We start from the raw sequence: 26400 nt of genomic DNA, 5'->3' as shown, positions 1-26400 counted from the left end.
ATGTGGCATAACGGACTAAGATGATAAAGGCCAAACTCAATATGCTTCTCTACATTATTAAAATACATAACTAATAGGTACAGGCAAGCATGTGAGCCCAGAATAAATGCAACATGCAAAGTTTCACGTTAAGCATTTTTCCATATAGAATAAACTGTCTAAAACTCGTTTATATCACTGTACTCGTCTACTTGCCTGTACGGAGTTGATCCTTTTAAAATCACTCAATGCATTTCATAATGCACATACATATTTTCTGGTCTGTATACATTGAGTCAACAACAAAAGACATATAGGCTAGGCCTACTGAATTATTATTATTCAGCATTGTCTTCTCTTCCGTGTCTGTTGTGAGAGAGTTCAAATCAAAGCAGTTTGTGATATCTGGTTCATGAACGAATCATTCGATGTAACCAGATCTTTTTGAACCAGTTCACCAAATCGAACTGAATGGTTTTAATCCACAAATGACTTGAGCGGTTAACTTTTTTTAATGTGGCTGACTCCCTCTGACCTCAAACAAACCAATATCCCGGAGTAATTCATGTACTCAAACAGTACACTGACTGAAGTGATGTGAAGAGAGAGATGAACACCGAGCCGAGCCAGATAATGACTCGTTCACGAATCAAGAACCGGTTGCATCGGTTTTCGGATCACCAGTAGTTCTTTCAGACAGTTCGATTCAATAAACCGGTTGAAGAAAACGGTTCACCGGTTCTTTTGCGCTTGACGTAATGATGTCATTGGCGATGATTGCAAAGCCTTCGGTTTACCCGCGCTGATAACACTACCACAGAATCGGTTCAGAATCAATCACCAAAATTGATGTTACCAAAAGAATGTCAGACACTCTGTGTGTAACGACAGATAAAAGAGGAGGAAGCAATTGCAGGCAATCAGATGTTGTTTATTGATAAAGAGTGTCCAGAGTGTTGGCAATGGCAAGGAAGGTCTACGGTGGCGTGAGTCAGCGGTGCAGGTGAAGGTGGTCAATGGTTTGAACCAGGAACAGACCGGAACACTGACACGCGGACGACAACACGAATCCAAACCAGCACACAAACACGGAGGACGGTAATCCAGCTAGTGCATGGAGACATAAGAGAGGATCTGACAACAGAGAGAGAGCGAGGTGAGTATAAGTAGCAGAGGTATGATGACGATCAGCTGGAGCGAGACAATCAACACCCAGGTGAAGACAATCAACTAAACGAGCACATGGAGACAACGTAAGTACAAAAACAATAACAAAACATGACACGGAGGAAACACTGGATTTCCTACCGTGACAGTACCCTCTCCCCTAGGACGTCACCTGACGTTCCCAGCCTGCTTTACCTGTAGATTGTAATCATCTATAAGGTGGTGATCCAATATGTCCCGAGCAGGAACCCAGCTCCTCTCCTCCGGACCGTAACCTTCCCAATCCACCAAGTACTGAAAACCGCGTCCCCTCCGTCTAGAGTCCAGAATACGATTAACCAAATAGGTGGTTTCCCCATTAACGAGACGAGGCGGGGGGGGGAACCGGAGCAGGCGGATTAAGACGGGAAGAAATCACCGATTTAATTTTGGAGACGTGGAACACGGGATGAATCCTCCTGTACGCCGGAGGAAGGCTAAGACGCACGGTAACCGGATTAATAATCTTGGTAATAGAAAACGGGCCAATAAATTTGGGAGCAAGTTTGTTAGAAACGGACCGCATAGGAATATTCTGGGTAGAAAGCCACACTCTTTGACCGACGACGTAACGGGGAGGCTTCGACCGGTGGCGATCGGCCTTAGCCTTGGTGCGCGACCTAGCCTGGAGCAGAGCTCTGCGAGCTCTGGTCCAGGTGCGGTGACACCTCTGGACTAATGCGTGTGCGGAGGGGACCGAAACCTCGGATTCCGTACTGACAAAATTAGGTGGTTGGTACCCTAAACTACACTTAAATGGAGACATGCCCGTAGATGACACTGGCAAAGAATTGTGTGCGTACTCCACAACTGAGAGTTGCTGACACCAGGACGAAGGATTATTGGAAACCAAACATCGCAAAACCCTCTCGACATCCTGATTGGCTCGTTCGGTTTGACCATTGCTCTGGGGATGGAACCCGGAAGAAAGACTAACAGTCGCTCCTAACAATTTACAAAATTCTCGCCAAAATTTGGACACAAATTGGGGACCCCTGTCAGAAACCACGTCTGTCGGGAGGCCATGTATGCGGAAGACGTGGTCAATGACAGCTACCGCTGTTTCCTTGGCTGAAGGTAATTTGGGCAAGGGAATAAAATGAGTCGCCTTCGAGAACCGGTCCACTACGGTTAAAATCACCGTATTGCCTTTAGAGGGCGGGAGGGCGGTGATAAAATCTAGCGAAATGTGGGACCAGGGTCTTGAAGGGACAGACAGCGGTAAGAGTAACCCATCTGGAGGTCGATTGGAAGTCTTACCAATAGCGCAAACTGAACAAGCCAAGACGAAATCGTGGACGTCACGAGCCATACCAGGCCACCAAAATCGTTGCTTGACCAGAAATCTAGTTCTACTAACCCCTGGGTGACAAGCAACACTGGAACAATGACCCCACTGGAGAACGTCTGACCGTAACCTCTCCGGCACAAACAATCGGTTCGGTGGGCAACGAGCCGGGGGCGTTACCCCTTCTAAGGCGGTCAACACCTTCGATTCGACCTCCCACCTGAGCGCGGAGATAATGATGGTCCCCGGTAAAATGGGCTCGGGAGTAGCAGTACGATCGGAACGCTCAAAAAGACGGGATAAAGCATCGGGTTTGATGTTTTTGGAACCCGGCCGGTAAGAAAGTGTAAAATCGAAACGACCGAAAAACAATGCCCACCGAGCCTGCCTGGAGTTAAGTCTTTTGGCGGTTCTAATGTATTCGAGATTCTTATGGTCCGTCCATACAATGAAAGGTACACCCGACCCCTCAAGCCAGTGACGCCATTCTTCCAGTGCAAGTTTGACTGCCAACAACTCTCGATTGCCAATGTCATAATTAACTTCTGCAGGAGATAAACGGTGAGAATAATACGCGCACGGATGCACCTTTCCGTCTGAGGATGCGCGTTGGGATAACACTGCTCCTACCCCCACCTCTGACGCGTCGACCTCCACTATGAATTGACGTGAGCGATCAGGGGTGACGAGAATGGGAGCTGAAACAAAGCAGCTTTTCAGTTTGGCAAACGCAGCCTCAGCTGCGTCTGACCACCTGAACGTCAAACTAGGGGAGGTCAAGGCGGTCAGAGGAGCGGCTAGTTGGCTGAAATTGCGAATGAAACGCCGGTAAAAATTGGCGAACCCCAGAAATCTCTGCAGGGCCTTGCGAGACTCTGGGGATGGCCAATTTACCACAGCCTTAACCTTCTCAGGATCCATGCGAACACCCTCAGTCGAAATGATGTGTCCTAGAAAAGAAACAGACTGTGCATGAAAAACGCATTTCTCCGCCTTGACAAACAATCCATTCTCTAGCAACCGCAGAAGCACTCGTCGTACGTGTTGCACGTGTTCCTGGAGAGACGAAGAAAAAATCAATATGTCATCCAGGTAAACATATATGAACAGATCGACCATGTCTCGCAACACGTCATTAACGAGTGCTTGAAAGACTGCCGGCGAGTTGGTTAGCCCGAACGGCATAACGCAGTACTCAAAATGGCCTCTAGGGGTGTTAAAGGCAGTCTTCCACTCATCCCCCTCCCTGATGCGGACCAAATGATAAGCATTACGTAAGTCCAATTTAGTGAAAACGGACGCTCCCTGCAACCTCTCAAAAGCTGAAGACATAAGCGGCAAAGGATAGGTATTCTTTACCGTTATGTTGTTCAGCCCTCGGTAGTCAATGCAAGGTCGCAAGGATCCGTCCTTCTTTCCCACAAAAAAGAACCCCGCCCCCGCTGGAGAAGAGGAAGGGCGGATAAACCCCGTTGCTAGAGAACTGGATATATATTTCTCCATGGCCGCCGTCTCTGGAACAGACAAAGAATATAACTTGCCCTTAGGCGGAGAAGTACCTGGCAATAACTCTATCGCACAGTCATAGGGACGATGAGGAGGAAGAGAATCAGCACGAGACTTACTGAACACCTCCTTCAGGTCGTGGTACTCCGCGGGCACGCTAGCCAAATCCACTGCTTCCCCCTGAAACACAGACTCAGAAACATTAACACCAGCAGACAAAAGACAAGACAAATGACATTCCTCGCTCCAGCTAACCACAGATCCAAGGCGCCAATTGATGCTGGGGTTGTGTTTCTGAAGCCAGGTGTGACCGAGAACGATGGGGGATTGAGGTGAGTCCGTAATGTAAAATGATATCTCCTCAGTATGATTGCCAGATGTGGTGAGGGAAACAGGTAAGGTGGTCTGAGTGATGACTGGTAGTCTGTGTCCATTGAGAGCAAAGGGTGCAATGGGGTGTTTGAGGGAGGTGAGAGGAATGTTAAGCTTGCTAGCGAACTGGAAGTCCATGAAATTACCCTCTGCCCCAGAATCCAACAAGGCGTGATGCTCGAGTGCGTGGGTGGACCACCGTAGACTCACCGGAAGGAGTGTCGATGTAGATGAGGTCTTTCTGGCAGAGATCCCACCCGATAGTAGCCTCCGTCTTACTATCGGGCTTGGTCCTTTTACCGGACAACGCTGGATGTGATGTTCTTGACTGCCGCAGTATAAACATAGTCCCAGGGATCTCCGCCTGATCCTCTCCTCCCGGGAGAGCCGAGCTCGCCCCACCTGCATGGGTTCAAGATCTCCCGGTGGGCTGACCGCAACATCTGAGCGCTGATACTGAGCCTCCGGTCTGTTCGCGAGAACTGCTCTCCCCCTCCGTCTGGTGGCTTGATCGAGTCGATTCTCCACTCTGATGGTTAGGTCAATCAGACTGTTGAGAGAAGTGGGGAGCTCGACGGCGCGGATCTCCTGTTGGATGCGGTCAGCCAACCCATGCAGGAAGTGATCCCACTGCGCCTCCTCGTTCCACTTACACTCCGCCGCCAGGGTGCGGAACTCAATCGAATAATCGGAAACGGACCTTTCCCCCTGACGTAGGTCCGTGAGAAGCCAAGCCGCTTCCCTCCCGGCGGCGGAGCGGTCGAAGACCCGTCTCATCTCTTCCGAAAGTGCGTGGAACGAGGCACAGCAGCTGTCTTGGTTCTCCCACACCGCCGTCCCCCAGAGGGCAGCCCTTCCCGTAAGTAGAGATAAGACGAATGCCACCTTCATTTCCTCGGTGTAGAACGTGCGGGGCTGCAGGGCGAAGTGCAGAGAACAATGAGACAGAAATGATCGACAGAACTCTGGCTCACCCGCATATTTCTCCGGGATGGGGAGGCGTGGTTCGGGCTGGGAAATCCCCCCGGAGACGATCGGCGGTGTGGGTGGTGTGGGAGGCGCAGCGGGTGACGATTGTTGTTGTTGTTGCGTCTGGAGAACGAGCTCGGACACCTTCGTCACCATTGCTTGGAAGGCTCGACCCATCTCATCTATCGCCTTGTCTTGGCGATCCATACGACCCACAGCTCGTTGCAGAAATTCTTCGAGATGAGATGGGGAGCGATCGCCTGCTGCTTCCATGATGGTCAGATCCTACTGTAACGACAGATAAAAGAGGAGGAAGCAATTGCAGGCAATCAGATGTTGTTTATTGATAAAGAGTGTCCAGAGTGTTGGCAATGGCAAGGAAGGTCTACGGTGGCGTGAGTCAGCGGTGCAGGTGAAGGTGGTCAATGGTTGGAACCAGGAACAGACCGGAACACTGACACGCGGACGACAACACGAATCCAAACCAGCACACAAACACGGAGGACGGTAATCCAGCTAGTGCATGGAGACATAAGAGAGGATCTGACAACAGAGAGAGAGCGAGGTGAGTATAAGTAGCAGAGGTATGATGACGATCAGCTGGAGCGAGACAATCAACACCCAGGTGAAGACAATCAACTAAACGAGCACATGGAGACAACGTAAGTACAAAAACAATAACAAAACATGACACGGAGGAAACACTGGATTTCCTACCGTGACACTGTGTGTCGGTCTGCTTCACGCTGAATCACACATGCACAGTATCATCAGCTCCTCGGTTCTCTAATCGGACGCATCTGACAGAAACGGTTCTTGACTCGTGGACGAGTCAGTCTATTGTTTGTTATCTGGCTCGGCTCGGTGTTCATCTTCAGTTTTCTCTTCACAGCAGTTCAGTCAGTGTACTGTTTGAGTAAATGAATTACTCCGGGATATTGGTTTGTTTTAACTCAGAGGGAGTGTCAGCCACATTAAAAAAGTTAACAGCTTAAGTCATTTGTGGATTAATGCTTATTGGAGACGTGAACCGTTTAAAACAATTCAGTTCAATTTGGTGAACTGGTTAAAAAAGATCCGCTTACATCGAATGATTAGTTCGCGAACCGGATATCACAAACTGCTTTGTTTTGAACTCTCTCTCACAACAGACATGGAAGAGATGACAATGATGAATAAAGTAATAATTTTTGCTATTTTTGGACCAAAATGTATTTTCGATGCTTCAAAAAATTCTAACTGACCCTCTGATGTCACATGGACTACTTTGATGATGTTTGTCTTACCTTTCTGGACATGGACAGTATACCGTACACACAGCTTCAATGGAGGGACCGAGAGCTCTCGGACTAAATCTAAAATATCTTAAACTGTGTTCTGAAGATAAATGGAGGTCTTACTGGTTTGGAACTACATGAGGGTGAGTTGTTAATAACATAATTATGATTTTTGGGTGAACTATCCCTTTAAGCGTTTAGTTGTATGGGAGGACAAAGTTTGGGCATTATGTTCATAGCCATCTGCTTACCTTGTAGTACTTTAAATAATAACTATATGTCATATTTGGTCTTTTAATTGAACTTAATGTACCTTAATACAATATGCCATATTAAGTGTTTGTTTTTTCTACAGGAGGAAAACGCTTAATGAAAGACTTTGTGCATTGCGTTCATATTCTGCTGTTCAGTGGCCACGGTCCGGGCTTGTCTTTTTCTTGCAGGACCCTGTACATTATAGAAGTAGGCCTACTAATTTAGTTTTAATCATTTAATCACCACCACAGCGTCTTGTCTCCATTGGCAACATGCACGATTTGTGTCGATTGCAAGTGTAAGTGACATTGTAATTTAGCTTCTTTTTTCTTGTCTTCGCCACCTGTTGTTAAATGTTTAGAGATTCAAACAAAAAGTAATAAAAAAATTAAACAAAATAAAAAATAAAGACTGCAAGTGATGTCACTAGCGAAAGTGCAAGTGTCTGGGAGTGCAAGTCTAAGAGTGCAAGTGCAAGTCGGCCGCCAGACCCTTCTCGAATGGTGACCAAAAGCAGTTCATGTTCCAAATGGTTGCTGCTAGAAAACAAATTAAACAGCCTAAGAAGACAGGGCTCATTACCCCAAAGAGTGTTTGTTTGTTTAGTTAGATTGCCATTTGTTTTATTTAAAGGGGAAATGCTCGTTTTCACTCAATATCCTGTTAATCTTGAGTACCTATACAGTAGTACTGCATCCTTCATAACTCCTAAAAGTCTTTAGTTTTATTATATTCATAAGAGAAAGATAGTCTGTACCGATTTTTCCCGGAAAAACACGACCGACTGGAGGCGTGACGTGTGGGCGGAGCTAAAGAATCACGAGCGCCAGTAAGCTTTGTTGAGCGCGTCTGGAAGCTGTGACACCGTGAGGACAAAACCAACCAAAACAAACCATGGCTAACAGTCAGATTCAGCGTATATTTATGAACCAGAATCAGATCCCGAGGCTGAAACTGAACGAGAGCAGCAGCAGCAACAACTCGCTCCGAGCGTGGCTCGAACCCGGGTCTCCGATGGGAGGCGGAAGCACTAACAAGGAGGCAGAGATATTTTAAGCAGTTTTACTCACCGCCTGCGGTTCCAACACACGATCGTGACCCTTTTCATTGGGATTGCATCATCCTTAAGAAATAAACGATATGCAAATCCGTCGTCAAACTGGGCCATGTTTGTAAAACAAGCATCTTAGAAATGCAGGGAACAAACACTTGCACAACTCCGTTGATGCTCTGTAAAAATAAACTCCATCCACTGGTCCCTTAATGCTGTTTTTTTTTTTTTTAATGCTGCCCTGGCAACCAAAAATACACTTCTTTTGTGACATTTTGCGACGCTCTCACTCTGATCAGTGAATGCCTGTTGTGCTCTCAGTGCTCTGCTATACGGGAGCGCGCGCTCTTCCAGCAGACGTGACCTAGGACCCATATAAGGAAATTCCGCTCCATCTAACGTCACACAGAGCCATACTCGAAAAAATCTTTCCGAAACTTGTGACAAACCGGAAGGAGTATTTTTGGAACAGAAATACTCCTTCAAACGTACAACTTAATTTTTGAAACTTTGTCCATGTTTAGCATGGGAATCCAACTCTTTAACAGTGTAAAAAACTCAGTATGCATGAAATAGCATTTCACCCCCCCTTTAAGAGTAATTGAATTTGTATTGTGTGAAGTTAAGTTATAGTTTTATTAAAAAGGTGCCATATGAAATATTTCATTATTAGATGTATCTTATATTCGAATTTGTCAACATTCTTCTCACCACTGATTGGGCTTTAGACTAAATTATGTCAGTGTTCTATTTTCATTCATTTTGGACATCTCATACATTGAGTGACAGAACACTCCAATTTGTCATGCTATATTTACATATTTGGTATTGCTGGATTCAGCACAACCCCACCTTTCCAACAAGCCATCATATGTTTCTATAATAATCCCAGGCAAAGCCAGCACAAAGTAAATGAAAACATTCTGCATAGATATTAAATTGGTGCATGTCCGCTTATTTTAGGTATGTGTTTACATGTCTCTATTTATTCCATTAAAGATATTTACATCCAGTCTTTTCTAGTAGTTGAATGAACTTCCTAACTACAAACATGTCAAGTTTCAAAGCTCTCAGAGCTTGTGTGATTGATCTGCATTAGTTTATATGCCTTAACTCCCATACGGACAGGCTATATTTTAGTCCTTTATTGGTTTTGGGGTGTATAACAATATCAGTTAATTTAACAATCTTAGCAGTAAAATATTTTTAGCCAAGAATCCATTTCATATATGGGAGACCTTAGAGATGAGGAAAAATATTGTTGGGTTTAGTTTTACCTCCGGTAGGGGTATCTCAAAAATTCAGGTGCATTGTCACTAGCCTATTAGTACTTCTACTTAAGTGTGGTGCTTAAAGAGCACTTCAACTTCTACTCAAGTCACTTTTTTGATAGAGCACTTTGTACTTTTGCTCAAGTCTGGGTCTCTAGTACTTTATACATCTCTGATTATATATTTTGATTTAAATGAATGTTTATTTATAATTTACAGTTACTCAAAATAACTAGCTATATGCTTACTGAGGATATTTAAGTTTGCAAACTTAAAAAAATAGCGGCAATCAGTTGCCTAAATTTTTTTGAGTTAGTAGAACTTATCTGGGTTTACAGTGTATATATTGCATGTAATGGCTTAAAAAGCAATAACACTGTTATTTTGGTCAATCATTTTAGTGAACTTTCTACAGTTTTTCCTTGAGTTTTATTTATACTTGTATATTGAATAGTATGATGAAGAAGAATATCGCCGGAAGAGAGAGATTACTGTCAGATGCTCCGGCTGTCCAAAGCCCGTCACCAACTTCCATCAAGCTCAGTTTCCTCGTAAGTAATGTTAATTTTCAAACAGTCCACTAGTGTCATATTCATAGGCTTGGGAAGTGAGGGTGCACCCGCTTTTTTTTCTGTGGGCAACTGTTTAACTGTTGGGAATAACAAAAAAAAGAAAAGAAAATCGGAGTGTCTATTTACACTGTGCAAATAGGTTGCCTCGTTGGCAGAAACACTAGCCTTACCTACCAGCATTGGGCTATTAAACATTACAAAAGACGGTCATCAGTCATCAGATTTTAAGGCATGTGTCATATTCATTTTGATGCGATCAACCTAGGTTCGAATCTGCCCTGTGGCAAACTTTTTTCTCCCTTTTTAAAATTAAAATCACATCAGAAAAGCAATTCTTTTTATTAAAACAAAGGAAATAATCAAAAAGTTGAAAATACAGTATCAGGTAGGGTTAGGGTAGGTATAGGGATTTTGTCCCGTTTAATAATTTGAATTAAACCAATATATTTATTTAAAAATAAATCAAACATTTTTTAATGCATGTTTTATAATGTATTATAATTAGCAGTTATTATATAGGTCCTTGTCAAAAAATTTGCATATCATGAAAAGGTTCTCTAAACGAGCTATTAACCTAATCATCTGAATCAACTAATTAACTCTAAACACCTGCAAAAGATTCCTGAGGCTTTTAAAAACTCCCAGCCTGGTTCATTACTCAAAACCGCAATCATGGGTAAGACTGCCGACCTGACTGCTGTCCAGAAGGCCATCATTGACACCCTCAAGCGAGAGGGTAAGACACAGAAAGAAATTTCTGAACGAATAGGCTGTTCCCAGAGTGCTGTATCAAGGCACCTCAGTGGGAAGTCTGTGGGAAGGAAAAAGTGTGGCAAAAAACGCTGCACAACGAGAAGAGGTGACCAGACCCTGAGGAAGATTGTGGAGAAGGTCCGATTCCAGACCTTGGGGGACCTGCGGAAGCAGTGGACTGAGTCTGGAGTAGAAACATCCAGAGACACCGTGCACAGGCGTGTGCAGGAAATGGGCTACAGAGAAGCAGCAATGGACTGTTGCTCAGTGGTCCAAAGTACTTTTTTCGGATGAAAGCAAATTTTGCATGTCATTCGGAAATCAAGGTGCCAGAGTCTGGAGGAAGACTGGGGAGAAGGAAATGCCAAAATGCCTGAAGTCCAGTGTCAAGTACCCACAGTCAGTGATGGTCTGGGGTGCCATGTCCGCTGCTGGTGTTGGTCCACTGTGTTTTATCAAGGGCAGGGTCAATGCAGCTAGTTATCAGGAGATTTTGGAGCACTTCATGCTTCCATTTGCTGAAAAGCTTTATGGAGATGAAGATTTTGTTTTTCAGCACGACCTGGCACCTGCTCACAGTGCCAAAACCACTGGTAAATGGTTTACTGTCCATGGAATTACTGTGCTCAATTGGCCTGCCAACTCTCCTGACCTGAACCCCATAGAGAATCTGTGGGATATTGTGAAGAGAAAGTTGAGAGACGCAAGACCCAACACTCTGGATGAGCTTAAAGGGGGTCGCACACCGGACGAGAAGCGCAGCGCCGCGTCGCGTCGCGCCACGTCTTTAAAATTCGAACACATTATTCTCTATGTGAGTACACACACCGGCGGCGCCATTCGGCGTCTGTCCGCGGCGCCCAGCTACGACTCAGAACGCTGTTCAAATTTCTGCCGCGCCACAGAGCGCCATCCGCATAGTTTTATATTAAAAAACCCAGATGTTATAAACTGAAACTGAAATTAAAATACAGTACACTTGTTTCATTCAAATAAAACATTACAAAAAGTGTTTGGTTACGTTTTCAGCTGCACAGTTGCCTAGACAACAGATACAACAAAACAATAACAGACTTATTATAATAACACAGATTCTTTTCATTAATTAACGTTCAAAACTCAGCTTTTATCAATTAAAATCATATATTTAAAATAATAATAATAGATGAAGTTAAAACTCTCCCATCTTGCTGCGAAATTGAGCTCACGCATATAGAATGTGCGCGTCCAGTGTGCGATACCTTGAGTTGTCCTACATGTGGCGCGACGCGACGTGGCGCTTCTCGTCTGGTGTGCGACCGCCTTAAGGCCGCTATCGAAGAGAAAGTTGAGACCTGTGACCTGTGGCCTGTGGCTCTAACGTCTGTCGTCATGAAGTCATTTGAAAAACTGGTTCTGGCTTATCTGAAGGACATCACTGGACCCTTACTGGACCCCCTCCAGTTTGCCTGGAGCTGAACACGCTCAAAACAGTGGAGATGATCGTGGACTTTAGGAGAAACCCACCTGCACTTTCCCCACTCACCATCATGAACAGCACTGTGACTGCAGTGGAGTCATTCAGATTCCTGGGCACCACCATCTCTCAGGACCTGAAGTGGGACAATCACATTGACTCCATTGTTAAAAAGGCCCAGCAAAGGTTGTATTTCCTTCGCCAGCTGAGGAAGTTTAACCTGCCACAGGAGCTGCAAAAACAGTTCTACTCGGCCGTCATTGAGTCTGTCCTCTGTACTTCAATAACTGTCTGGTTTGGTTCAGCAACAAAATCAGACATCAGAAGACTACAGATAACTGTTCGGACTGCTGAAAGGATTATTGGTGCTCCCCTGCCCACCCTTCAAGAACTGTATACATCCAGAGTGAGGAAAAGGGCTCAGAAAATCACTCTGGATCCCTCACATCCAAGTCACCCCATCCTTGCGCCTCAGAGCCGCAAACACCAGAACAGCAAGGCACAAGAACAGTTTCTTCCCCCAGGCAATCTACCTCATGAACAGTTAAATGTTCTCTACTTATGCTTATAAACGTGCAATATCCTTATATTTATTTGTTAACCCTCCATCCTAGAACATTCCCGCATCTCACTCAATCCTATTCCATTATCATTTATAGCACAATTGTTTATCCACTTATTTATTTGTCAATTTGTAAATCTTTTTTTTTTTCAGTGTGTTGTTGTCTCTGTGTACTGGAAGCTTATGTCACTAAAACAAATTCCTTGTATGCGTAAGCATACTTGGCAATAAAGCTCTTTCTGATTCTGATTCTGATTCTGAAGCATCCTGGGCCTCCATAACACCTCAGCAGTGCCACAGGCTGATTGTCTCCATGCCACGCCGCATTGAAGCAGTCATTTCTGCAAAAGGATTCCCGACCAAGTATTGAGTGGATAACTGAACATAATTATTTGAAGGTTGACTTTTTTTGTATTAAAAACACTTTTCTTTTATTGGTCGGATGAAATATGCGAACTTTTTGAGATAGGAATTTTGGGTTTTCATGAGCTGTATGCCAAAATCATCAGTATTAAAACAACAAAAGACCTGAAATATTTCAGTTGGTGTGCAATGAATCTAAAATATATGAAAGTTTAATTTTTATCATTACATTATGGAAAATAATGAACTTTTATCACAATATGCTATTTTTTTAGAAGGACCTGTACATAGTATAAATAGGATCTAGCTATTTGCATTTGTTTGAATAGCATATAAAAAAAAAAAAAAAAAATACAGCTATTTTCACTTAATGTAAAGGGCTCTATCGCCCGAACCACCCGCACACGTACAGCACCCTCAACCTAAAACATCTTCCCGCGCTGCAGGTCAAATTTCATATTTTTATCCTTTGGTAATGAGAAAAGATAGGAAGGAACTTAGTCAGGGAAAAGATGGTTACACTAGTCTTTTATATACACCATACACCACACTTCAATACATTTTATTTCTGATGCACCATATAAATGTTTGAACTTGAACGATAACAAATGTTTTCTTTCCCATTACTTGTGGTCATTTATTCTCTCAACTAAATGACTTTGTAATTTTGTTATTTCATGTGCCAAAGTTGATGTTAAAAATATCTATGAGAAATAATCTGGTCCTGTAGAACAGTGAATGCATATTAGAATATTGAATTGATGTTTCTGTGTTTGTTTAAGAATATGTGATGGATGTGCTGCTGCAACAGAACTTTAAGGAGCCCACTGCTATCCAGGCTCAAGGTTTTCCTTTAGCTCTCAGCGGCAGGGACATGGTGGGCATCGCTCAGACTGGCTCTGGAAAAACACTGGCTGTAAGAGACCCATATCTACAACCTACAGCCATAGAAAATGCACATACTCAACACAAGTATATATCCCAATCCTGATGTCTCATGTTAATTCATTTGATATCTTCAACAGTATCTGCTGCCTGCCATAGTGCATATTAACCTTCAGCCCTACTTGGAGAGAGGGGATGAGCCCATTGTAAGTTGCCATACAACTATTACAGCAATAATTAGACACTAATTAAGAAACAGAACAATGTACAATATTTTTATGATTTACTGTCAGACCACAATGTATCCATAGTGCTTTGCTAGCTGCATATTCTTCAATTACGCTATTTGTTTTCCTGCTCTCTGTTCGGTTTAGTGTCTTGTGTTGGCACCAACGCATGAATTAGCCCAGCAGGTGCAGCAAGTGGCTTATGACTATGGCAAATCATCTCGGATCAAAAGTACCTGTGTGTATGGAGGAGCCCCTAAGGGTCCACAGATAAGGACCCATATTCATAAAGATTCTAAGAATCCTCTCAGAAAACTCTTAATTTAGCTTAAAAACTTTTACGTAGGAGTCTTAGCTTAAAAGCGATTCGGGACCGATCTGAGAGCAACTCTGAGTAAGGAAAAGACAAAAACTTTCATCTTAGTGAAGAGGCAGGGTTGACCCCGTTGCTATGTATGACACAATCTTTTGAAGAATGTGATTGGTTGGTTGTCCAAGAAGGAAAAAAAGAGTGATTTTAAGTATAGGCTCTATTCTAATTCTCACTTTGAATTTACATGCGTAATTTATCCTATTTGACCGTTCTCTCACATATACACACACACACACACACATTATATGTGTGTATATAAATCCTTTTTTTATTTACCATGCTTGTAATTTCCTATAAGGTATTTGATTGGCTTAGAATGATAAAAATTGTTCCACTCTTTCTAATTACAGTGATTGCTGTCCTATTTAAGTGGCGGTTTGAATGTTGGTTTTAATGTATCAAACATGGAATCAAAACCAAGAAGGGTGAGAAAGCCAAACTGGACAGAGGAACAGTGTTTTCTGTTAGCCCAGTTCCCTATCTGTCGGTCACTACGAGTTATGTCGACCGACAAATGGGGTCTCACTTGGGAGGCCAATCATCTCTGATTTTAAGAGAAAACGCCAATGAAATTGGCAAGTGGATTAACACACCTGAGCCACTCCCCGTGCCAACGGGTATAAATAGGGCGACAGGTGTATCCACTCATTAGATTTTTGCTTCGGAGCCGAGTAGTGGATGAAGACATCGCTACAAAGCCATCATCTTTGTTTTGTTTTAAAACTGTTCCTGGTCGGTGTGACAGCGCATTACAGCGGTGTCCCTGCGAGTTGGCGATTCCCCTGGGCGCTTCGGCTAAAAGAGACAGTTCTAAAAGAGCAAATCACGGACGATTCGCGTCTTTTTCAAGATGGCGTTTCGTCCGTGTCCTTCTGGATGCGGTCGTTTCCTGTCTTCGGTTGACGGTCACGAGCGTTGTCTGCAGTGTCTGGGCGTCCAACACGCTGAGGCTGCGCTCGTGGATGATTCATGCGTCTACTGTGGGCGTATGAACATGGCAGCGCTGCGATCGCGTCTCTCACTCCTCAAGGGGAGTGCAGCAGACCCCTCTGTCGCCACCCGTCCCGGTCTCTCTGGCTCGAGCAGAGGGCCGCCGGCTGGCGCTCTGGGAAATCTGAGGATCACAGTGAGAGCTTCTCCGCCGGGCCACGCCCCACGGACCTCTCACTCCTCACGCAGCGACTGTCCCGTGCAGCTGCCGATTGATTCTGCTGGGCCGTTTCACAGCGGTCCCAGCGTGTCTTTCGGTGCGCCGCCCGAAGACCAGATGTCGATTGCTGCATCGGGGGATGGGTTATCGACCTCTGAGGATGAAGGTTCGGCTGGGCTGCCCCCCTCGGGTGTTGTCGCTGCTACCGAATCGGACTTGGAGTTGTCGGCCATGCTTGCCCGGGCAGCCGTGAGTATCGGACTGGAGGTGACTACACCGCCCAGTCCCGAGCCCTCACGGCTGGATGATTGGTTTCTCGGCGCGGGACGCGGGTCACAACCTCGTTCTGCTCCGATGCCTTTCTTCCCGGAGGTGCATGAAGAGGTGACGAAGTCGTGGACGGCCCCTTTCACGGCCATTACCGCTCTTCTCCCTCTTCCATCCTCACCACCCTCGATGGCGGGGCAGCCAGGGGGTACGTGGAGGTTCCCCAGGTGGAGAGGGCGGTTGCGGTGCACTTGTGCCCACAAAATGCCGCCACTTGGAGGAATCGTCCGCGTCTCCCGTCCAAGGCCTGTAAGCTGACGGCCGCACTCGCTGCCAAGGCTTACAATGCTGCGGGCCAAGCTGCCTCTGCCCTGCATGCCATGGCTATCCTGCCGACCCGGGGTTGATGCAGGAGCTGCGCACGGCGACTGACTTCGCCTTACGGGCAACGAAGGTCACGGCGCGGTCCCTCGGGAAGGCGATGTCCACGCTGGTGGTCCAGGAGCGGCATCTCTGGCTGAACCTGGCTGAGATGAGGGACATGGACAAAGCGCGCTTTCTCGACGCCCCCATCTCCCAGGCAGGCCTGTTCGGCGACACTGTCGAGGACTTTGCCCAGCATTTCTCGGTGGTACAGAAGCAGACTGAGGCCATCCAGCACATCCTGCCCCGACGTGTCTCTCCGGCTGCCACCGTTCCGTCGCGGGTAGCGCCTCAGCCTGCTCGTCGCCGTGGGCGCCCCCCTGCGTCCTCTACGCCAGCTCCGCCCCGTGCTGAGAGTTCTTCGAGGCCAGCGCGTCGAGCCCCGCGCAGGAGAGCGGCGCCCCCCGTGTCACTCCCGGCTGCGAAGTCCTCGAAGAAGTCGACCAAGCGGCCCTGACACGGGCAACTCGGAGATGCGGAGAACTGCTCTTCAGGAGATGGCGAAGACAGCGCCACTCCTTCCCCCGGAGGAGGGCCGGGCGGAGAATCTTCAGTTTCTGTTTTGTTCTGTTCCGCCACTGGCCGTTCCTGCGCTTTGCTTTCGAGGGTCAGGCATGGCAGTACAAGGTCCTCCCCTTCGGGCTCTCCCTGTCCCCCCGTGTCTTCACGAAGGTCGCGGAGGGCGCCCTTGCCCCACTTTGGGAAGTGGGCATCAGGATCCTCAACTATCTCGACGACTGGCTCATTATGGCCCGGTCCCGAGAAGAGTTGTGCGATCACAGGGACTTCGTGCTTCGGCACCTCAGTCAGTTGGGGCTTCAGGTCAACCGGGAGAAGAGCAAGCTCTCCCCTGTGCAGAGAATCTCTTATCTCGGTATGGAGTTAGACTCGGTGAGTATGACGGCACGTCTCACCAGCGAGCGTGCCCACTCAGTGCTGAACTGCCTGAGTTCCTTCAGAGGCAGGACAGTGGTACCGCTGAAACACTTTCAGAGGCTCCTGGGGCATATGGCATCCGCAGCCGCAGTCACGCCGCTCGGGTTGCTTCATATGAGACCACTTCAGCACTGGTTACACTCCCGAGTCCCGAGATGGGCATGGCGCCGCGGTACACATCGTGTCACCATCACACTGATGTGTCGCCGCCTATTCAGTCCTTGGTCGGACCTTGCTTTTCTACGGGCCGGCGTGCCCTTAGAACAAGTGTCCCGGCACGTTGTTGTCACAACAGATGCCTCCAACTCGGGCTGGGGCACGACATGCAACGGGCAGGCAGCTTCAGGGTCCTGGACAGGACCTCGACTGCTTTGGCACATCAACTGCCTGGAGTTGCTGGCAGTGCATCTAGCTTTGCGATGGTTTCGTCCGCTAGTGCTGGACAAGCACGTGTTGGTCCGCACGGACAACACTGCGGCTGTTTCGTACATCAACCGACAAGGCGGTTTACGATCACGTCGCATGTCTCAACTCGCCCGTCATCTCCTCCTCTGGAGTCAGACGTGGCTCAAGTCGCTGCGCGCTGTCTACATCCCGGGGGAGCTCAATCGTGCAGCCGACGCGCTCTCTCGACAGCTCACTTTCCCCGGGGAATGGCGACTCCATCCCCAGACGGTCCAGCTGATCTGGAGTCGATTCGGGGAAGCCCAGGTAGACCTGTTTGCTTCCCACGAGTCCTCCCACTGCCAGCTGTACTATTCCCTGTCCCAGGCGCCCCTGGGCACAGATGCACTGGCACACAGCTGGCCTCGGGCTTTACGCAAGTATGCGTTTCCCCCAGTGAGCCTGCTCGCACAGACACTGTGCAAGGTCAGGGAGGACGAGGAACAGGTCCTGTTGGTTGCGCCTTACTGGCCCACCCGGACCTGGTTTTCGGACCTCATGCTCCTCGTGACAGCCCCTCCCTGGCGCTTCCCCCTGAGGAGAGACCTTCTCTCTCAGGGGCTTGGCACCATTTGGCACCCGCGTCCAGATCTCTGGAACCTCCATGTGTGGCTTCTAGACGGGACGCGGCAGACCTAAGTGATCTGCCCCCAGCGGTGGTAGACACTATCACTCAGGCTAGAGCCCCTTCTACGAGGCAGGCCTATGCTCTGAAGTGGAGTCTGTTCACGAATTGGTGTTCTTCTCACCGAGAAGACCCCCGGAGATGCCCGGTCAGAGTCGTGCTTTCTTTCCTGCAAGGTAGGCTGGAGCGTGGGCTGTCACCCTCCACCCTGAAGGTGTATGTGGCTGCCATTGCAGCACATCACGATGCAGTGGACGGCCGGTCCCTGGGGAGGCATGACCTGATCGTTAGGTTCCTGAGGGGTGCCAGAAGGTTACATCCTCCTAGGACACCCTTGATTCCCTCCTGGGACCTCTCCATTGTCCTGGCGGGACTTCAGAGGGGTCCCTTTGAGCCGCTGGATTCGGTCGAGCTGAAGTTCCTGTCTCTCAAGACAGCGCTCCTGATCGCGCTCACTTCCATCAAGAGGGTCGGGGACCTCCAAGCATTTTCGGTAAGTGAAGAGTGCCTTGTGTTCGGGCCGGCCTACTCTCACGTTGTCCTGAGACCCCGGCCTGGATACGTGCCCAAGGTTCCCACCACTCCCTTCCGAGACCAGGTGGTGAACCTGCAAGCGCTGCCCCTGGAGGAGGCAGATCCAGCCTTGTCGTTGCTGTGTCCCGTAAGAGCGCTTCGCATATACGTGGACCGCACCCAGAGCTTCAGAAGCTCTGAGCAGCTCCTGGTCTGCTTTGGAGGTCAGCAGAAGGGGAAGGCTGTCTCTAAGCAGAGGTTGGCCCACTGGATAGTGGACGCCATCGCCTTGGCTTACCATTCCCAAGGCGAGCCGTGCCCCCTGGGGGTGAGGGCCCACTCCACACGGAGTGTGGCCTCCTCCTATGCGTTGGCGCACGGCGCCTCTCTGGCAGACATTTGTCGAGCTGCGGGCTGGGCGACACCTAACACCTTTGCGAGGTTTTACAACCTCCGTGTAGAGCCAGTTTCCTCCCGTGTGTTGGGTAACAGGTAATTGGCGGGAAGGGCTGGCTGGGTGTCTCGCTTGCTGCGCCATTCCCCCTAACACGGTGATGTGAGCGCCTTCTTCTCCCAGTAGAGTTCCCCGGTTGGCGTACCCTGGTCGAGCATCCTCCAGCACCCTCGGCGTCAGACTTGGCGGAGCAGTCTGTCGCCAGGCCCAGTACTGGCGTTAGCATGCCCGGAGCCGGTCAGCCCCTGTACTGGGCTAGGTGTCCATATGGCTGGGTTCCCTACGGGTAATCCCATATGTGTATTTCTCCACGGTAAGGTTTCCCTCTTGGCAAACCCGTGTCTTCCCTTGACAGATCGCTCTGTCAGTCTCTTCTGGCAGCCGTTCCATCCCTACTCCAAGGTAGGACCTGCCTCAGAGACCCTTTCCATATGTAGTACTCCCCTCTGGGCCAGTCCATATCGGTATATCCACATGTCACCTCCCTACGGGTAGGATGTGGTCTCCGTAGCGACCTTTTCCTAAAGGCTCGCTTCCCCATTGTCTTGCCAGCTGAAAGAACAAATAGGGAAGATTTGAAGCAATCTTTCTCTGAAGGTTGAAATCCCTTCCATTTACTTTATGTGGGCGGAACAGCAGCATGGCCTTCTCCAGCAGCGATGTACTCACCCTTTGGCCCCTTCGGTACCAAGGTCAGTGAATTTGCGCTGGGGCTTTGGGAAGGTTACGACCTTAAGTGTAGCTTTTGTGGCACGCCAAGGCTTGTCAACAATTGCAGCGCCTCAGGGTTGTGACGAGGTTCAGGTTATGGCGTTTTCCATAGGACCCCATTTGTCGGTCAACATAACTCGTAGTGACCGACAGATAGGGAACGTCTCGGTTACGTACGTAACCCTCGTTCCCTGATGGAGGGAACGGAGACGTTATGTCCCCATGCCACAACCTTGAACCATTCGCTGTTGCCGGGACACGTTCTCGGCTCCTCAGCGTAAAACCTAATGAGTGGATGCACCTGTCGCCCTATTTATACCCGTTGGCACGGGGAGTGGCTCAGGTGTGTTAATCCACTTGCCAATTTCATTGGCGTTTTCTCTTAAAATCAGAGATGATTGGCCTCCCAAGTGAGACCCCATTTGTCGGTCGACATAACGTCTCCGTTCCCTCCATCAGGGAACGAGGGTTACGTACGTAACCGAGACGTTAGTGGATGAACGCAAGGCCATTCTTAAAGGAAAATTTTGGCCGGGTGTCACAGCAAGGGACAAGAAGCAGACATGGGAGCATATAGCACAAACTATTAACGGTTCATTCCTCCTGCTTATGCGCACTTATAAGCCTGCTATATTCATAAATGCAGTTTTTTGAGCCTGCAAGGTGTGAATGTCCAGTGGAAACTAAATGAACAGCGACACAATAAGATGTTCTGAAAATGCTGTAATTGTTTGTGTGATCACTTTGCTTACAGAAGGTTGTGACAGACCCAAATCATCACTATTGCATTGTTGCATTTTCCCAGTTGCCAAATATCGTAATGTAGTGATTACTTTAATTTATATATTAAATTATAAATTATTAAATAATCTATATCGTCTTATTAACTCACTGTCATCCATTGTCTGCAACACATTTCTTCTGCCTCTTCGTCTCTCTGCCATTTTCTCCTCTGCTAAAGAAATTCTTAAGCGTCTTAAAAGTCCTCGTCTGTGCTCCTAACAAGTTTGACCTTAAGACCTCTTTTAAGGGTTAAGATGCTTTCTGAATTACTTTTTTCTTTACTAGGATTTTTCTTTAATTTTAAGAGTAAACGCCCACATTTCTAAGAATTTTCTTAGAATTTTGTCACTCGGAGCTACTTTTTGCATTAAGATTCTTTATGAATACGGGCCCAGAGATTTAGAAAGAGGTATGGGAACTAACCCACATCTACAACTTGTCAAAAAAAATATTATACAGTAGACCTGTTGTTAATGCATACTGATATGATAATCTTTTATGGCTGCATGATAATGTATGAAATGTGGCCATGCACCACAAAACTAGCCTTAAGGGTATTTTTTAAAAAAAAAATGAAATTTATACATCATCTGAAAGCTGAATAAATAAGCTTTCCATTTATTGGGGCAATGTTTTGCTGAGATACAACTATTTGAAAATCTGGAATATGTGGGTGCAAAAAAGAAATCAATGCATTGAGAAAATTGCCTGTAAAGTTGTCCAAATGAAGTCCTTAGCAATGGATATTATTACTTATCAAAAAAAGTTTTGAAATATTTACGCTAGGAAATAGCCTAATGATTTTTGGCATAAAAGAAAAATCTATTATTTTGACCCATACACTTTATTGTTAGCTACTGCTACAAGTATACCCATGCTAATTATGACTGATTTTGTGGTCCAGGGTCACAAATGATAATGAAGGTCATTTAGCTAAAAGCCTTTGCCAGTTAAAATAGCACACCTGGTCAGTTTGATTCTCTGGTCAGTTCTCATTCTGCTCTCCCAATTTAATAAATGATATCCCATGAATAATTTACTGGAATGCACTTAATATAGACTTAAATATATTACTACAGTAATATTTAAAACATCTATAATGTTGCTGTAGAAATACTAATCTGAGGTTTTGGGTTAGTTTTGGTCTGTTTTTATTTTTTATTTTTTAATGATAGAGGGGTAAAGGGAATAGCATCACCTCATTGTCTCCTGTTTTAGGAAAATATATTTAGGAAATTCTAAGTCTGTTTTTAGATAAAAAAAAAAAAAAAAAAAAAAATTGAAACAAGTTCACTGGCAGTTGCTGATTGTCAACATTTCAAGGAAGTTACTTCTCTAATTCCAATTCAATACACTTTATTGTCCCTTTGCGAAAGTTATAAAAATGTGTCGTGTGATGTAGGAAAAAGGTGGATAGAGCTGTGGTTCTCAGCCCTCTTCACGAACAAGTGTAATAGTAACTATGATCATTTTCTGATTAATTGACTAGCAATACTTAAAGGGGTGGTGAAATGCTATTTCATGCATACTGAGTTTTTTACACTGTTAAAGAGTTGGATTCCCATGCTAAACATGGACAAAGTTTAAAAAATTAAGTTGTACGTTTGAAGGAGTATTTCTGTTCCAAAAATACTCCTTCCGGTTTGTCACAAGTTTCGGAAAGTTTTTTTCGAGTATGGCTCTGTGTGACGAGATGGAGCGGAATTTCCTTATATGGGTCTTAAGGGCACTTCTCCCGGAAGAGCGCGCGCTCCCGGGACCAGTGGATGGAGTTTATTTTTACAGAGCATCAACGGAGTTGCGCAAGTGTTTGTGTTTGTTCCCTGCATTTCGAAAATGCTTGTTTTACAAACAAGGCCCAATTTGACGACGGATTTGCGTATTGTTTATTTCTTAAGGATGTTGCAATCCCAACGAAAAAGGGTCATGATCGTGTGTTGGAACCGCAGGCGCTGAGTAAAACTGCTTAAAATATCTCTGCCTCCTTGTTAGTGCGTCCGCCTCCCATCGGAGACCCGGGTTCGAGCCCCGCTCGGAGCGAGTCGTTGCTGCTGCTGCTCTCGTTCAGTTTCAGCCTCGGGATCTGATTCTGGATCATAAATAAATGGCTGAATCTGACTGTTATCCATGGTTTGTTTTGGGTGATGGTTTTTTCCTCAAGGTAATATCAGCTAGCTTCCAAACGCTCTCTACGCAAAAGCCTACTGGCGCTCGTGATTCTTTAGCTCCGCCCACACGTCACGCCTCCAGTCGGTCGTGTTTTTCCGGGAAAAATCGGTACAGACTATCTTTCTCTTATGAATATAATAAAACTAAAGACTTTTTGGAGTTATGAAGGATGCAGTACTACTCTATAGGTATTCAAGATTAACAGGATATTGAGTGAAAACGAGCATTTCACCCCCCCCCCCTTTTAAAGGAACATTCCACTATTTTGGAAAATAGGCTAATTTTCCAACTAGCCTAGTTAAACAGTTGAGTTAACATTTTCGGACCCATTCAGCTGATCTGAGCAGGCGCAATGATATTATGCAGCGCCTCGAAAACAGTCCCCAGCTAACTTCCAACAGTAGCCTACATATTTTTTAGATGCTGCACAATATCATTGCACCTGCTGCATCTATAGTACGGTAGCAAAGTTCCTTGATTATTATGCCGGAATGATAGTATAGTTCTTAGCCATATCAGCCCAAAAAAAACAATGTAACTATAGACGAGTCGAGTATTAAATAGGAAAGATATTGAAACTCTTTTCTCTATCTCTGTATATATATATATATATATATATATATATATATATATATATATATTTATATATATACACACACACACACACACAAATATACACCATGCACACACACAGTTTGTCAACACACATTTTTCGTTTAGTATCTGCTATTCTTTTCCTTCAGCCTGACAAACAGACTCTCATGTGGAGTGCTACATGGCCTAAAGAGGTTTGTCAGCTGGCTGAAGATTTCCTCCATGACTATGTCCAAATCAATATAGGAGCTCTAGAATTGAGTGCAAACCACAACATCCTGCAGATAGTGGATGTCTGCATGGAGAATGAGAAAGACAACAAGTAAGTTGATTCACCAGTCATGTCTCTTAAAGTATTGGATATGAAGTTTTTTGAGCTTTTATTACTTCATTGTGATTTGTATTGGTTCACCTTGCTGTTTTCCTGTACAAATCAAGTTGAAAATATTTCCAAGAAATTATTTGTGCTTTAAGGCTGATTCAGCTGATGGAGGAAATCATGGCTGAAAAGGAGAGCAAAACCATCATCTTTGTTGAGACAAAGAAACGTTGTGAGAAGAGATTGGTGAGAAAGATCTTTATAATCGTTCTTATATATTTATATTAGGGGTGTGCACGGATAGTCGAACATTCGAATATTCGTTCTGCTCTTATTATTCAATAAATAAAAATGATATTCGAATTTCACAAAAAAAAAAAAAAAAAAGTGTTCACAATAAAACCTAATTTGGTCACTTTCTGTGATTCCCCAAGGCATATTTGAAGATGTATGCAAGCAAAAATATTTAATGAATGAATAAGGGGCCGTTTACATATCGCGCCTAAAAACGTGTGTTAAACGTTATGCGCGCCGCTTTCTCCTTCTCCAATGCGCTCGGGCATAAGCGCTCCTGAGGCGTCTGATATTGCTAAGCAACAATGACGCGCTCTCACCATGAATACGGGGAAATTTCACCAAAGGATAAAAGGATTTGCAGCAAACAAAAAATCGCTTTCAGTAGCTCTGCTAAATTTATTTCAAAATGGCAATACAGCTATGATCAGCTGTTCCTTCATCTTGTCTGAGCTTTCAACATTGTTACGGGAAAGGATGAAGCTGAATGTTTAGTTCTTGTCACATGAACCGCGGTGCACTAGCCGCATTCTGAAAAGTTGAGATGTTTTTAACTCAATGCGGTGCGGAAACGGCTGGCAAAAACGGGCGCATCGCACCGCGTGCGCATCGCAACCGCGTCGCTTCCATATGAGCGCGCATACCGCTACATTGGAAATAACAAACTTGAGCACGCAAAAGACGGCCCCTACCCAGCTTGCTATTCCAAGCTAACCTGTCATTAGTGGCACGCAAGACACATTTGCAAAATATTCTAGGATTATGTAGCTTAACATGCACTTTTTAATAAAAAAATATATATAATTTAGGGGTGTCATATTAATGCACAACAAAGCATAAAACATTTGTTGAGGTTCCAAAAAAGTTCAAAGGACATGGTGTCACACCAGAGGACATCGTACAAAAATGTAAAAAAATCAAATAACATTGCAGCTTCATAACAGGTCCGTGTAGGTCAAATAAATGTGTGTATGTATTTATATTACGTGTCCTGAAATATTATGGGCGTCCAGTACTCAAAATAGTTTTAGAACCACTGACTGGTAAAGTAAGGTGATCTGCTAGGATGGGTCTTCAGAAAATGGCACATCTGGTCACCTGGTATAGGCCATATCTGGCCCACATACAACAAGCCAGAACTCAACCTAAAACCGTTTTTTCACACACGGGCCAGATCTGGCCCACACACGGAAAGCCACGACTCAAAATAAAGCCGGTTTGTCCCACACGGGCCAGATCTGGCCCACACACAGCAAGCCACGACTCAAAATAAAGCCGGTTTGTCGCACACGGGCCAGATATGGCCCACACACAGCAAGCCACGACTCAAATTAAAGCCGGTTTGTTGCACACGGGCCAGATCTGGCCCACACACAGCAAGCCACGACTCAAACTAAAGCCAGTTTGTTGCACACGGGCCAGATCTGGCCCATAATCAGCATGCCACAACTCAAACTAAAACCGGCTTGATGTGTGTGGGCCAGAGATGGCCCATATAACCTCTGCCACTGCCAGAACTGAGCCAGATGTGCCATAGTTGGCCCAGATGAGGCCCGGATATGTTTGCTATCTGGGATACAGCTATGATCAGCTGTTCCTTCATCTTGTCTGAGCTTTCAACATTGTTACGGGAAAGGATGAAGCTGAATGTTTAGTTCTTGTCACATGAACCGCGGTGCACTAGCCACATTCTGAAAAGTTGAGATGTTTTTAACTCAATGCGGTGCGGAAACGGCTGGCAAAAACGGGCGCATCGCACCGCGTGCGCATCGCAACCGCGTCGCTTCCATATGAGCGCGCATACCGCTACATTGGAAATAACAAACTTGAGCACGCAAAAGACGGCCCCTACCCAGCAAACACAGAACGTTGTGAGGACGTCGCCAGTTAGTCGTCATTTGGTCAGCGCGACATTACTTTATGGCAACGTTGTGAGGACGTAGTGGTAAAGTTCCATTTTTTAAAATCTTGGCTAACTTCCCAGAAACGTTGAGGGCACGTACTCAAAAGACGTCGCTAGTTAGTCCCATTGGGGACGTTGTAGCAACGTGGTCAGCTGGTCTTCAGATAACTTTTAATATTATTGCACTAGATGTATTATTATTATTAAGATACCATTTGAACAGCATATTCTTTGGGAAATATACAAAAAATTAATCAAGCATGTTAAAATAATTATATATATATACGGGACAAAAGAACATTTAAACCTTAAACTAGCAGCGCACGTCACTTTCTGAGTGAAGTGCGCATTGTGCACGTGCCCTTCATTTTGTAACGGTCAACTTCCAGCGGACGGACACGGAGGAAAGGTAAGTCCTATAAATCTACTTTTATTCATTTTAACTGATAC

The 26400-nt window shown here is 45.9% G+C and overlaps 1 protein-coding gene across 1 annotated transcript; it reads left to right on the top strand.

The window, feature by feature from the left end:
* Positions 1-1530: 1530 nt before the first annotated feature.
* Positions 1531-24041, top strand: LOC127959069 (probable ATP-dependent RNA helicase DDX17). The gene is made up of 7 exons (XM_052558059.1): positions 1531-1861; positions 9629-9725; positions 13663-13796; positions 13906-13971; positions 14140-14265; positions 23584-23756; positions 23909-24041. The coding sequence occupies exons 1-7, from the start codon at positions 1595-1597 to the stop codon at positions 24039-24041; spliced, it is 996 nt and encodes a 331-aa protein (XP_052414019.1). The 5' UTR covers positions 1531-1594.
* Positions 24042-26400: the final 2359 nt, after the last annotated feature.

The sequence above is a fragment of the Carassius gibelio genome, chromosome B6 (assembly GCF_023724105.1).
Source record: "Carassius gibelio isolate Cgi1373 ecotype wild population from Czech Republic chromosome B6, carGib1.2-hapl.c, whole genome shotgun sequence".
In the NCBI taxonomy this organism is placed as follows: Eukaryota; Metazoa; Chordata; class Actinopteri; order Cypriniformes; family Cyprinidae; genus Carassius; species Carassius gibelio.
The sequence above is the reverse complement of the archived record's forward strand: the minus strand, read 5'-3'. Positions and strand labels throughout refer to the sequence as shown.

Bases quoted from the DNA above. Each gene is read 5' to 3' on its own strand.
- LOC127959069 (XM_052558059.1), top strand. From the start codon at position 1,595: ATGAATCCTCCTGTACGCCGGAGGAAGGCTAAGACGCACGGTAACCGG. The intron at 9,726-13,662 runs GTAAGTAATGTT...TGTTTGTTTAAG, and splicing joins CCATCAAGCTCAGTTTCCTC to AATATGTGATGGATGTGCTG. The intron at 23,757-23,908 runs GTAAGTTGATTC...TTGTGCTTTAAG, and splicing joins GAGAATGAGAAAGACAACAA to GCTGATTCAGCTGATGGAGG.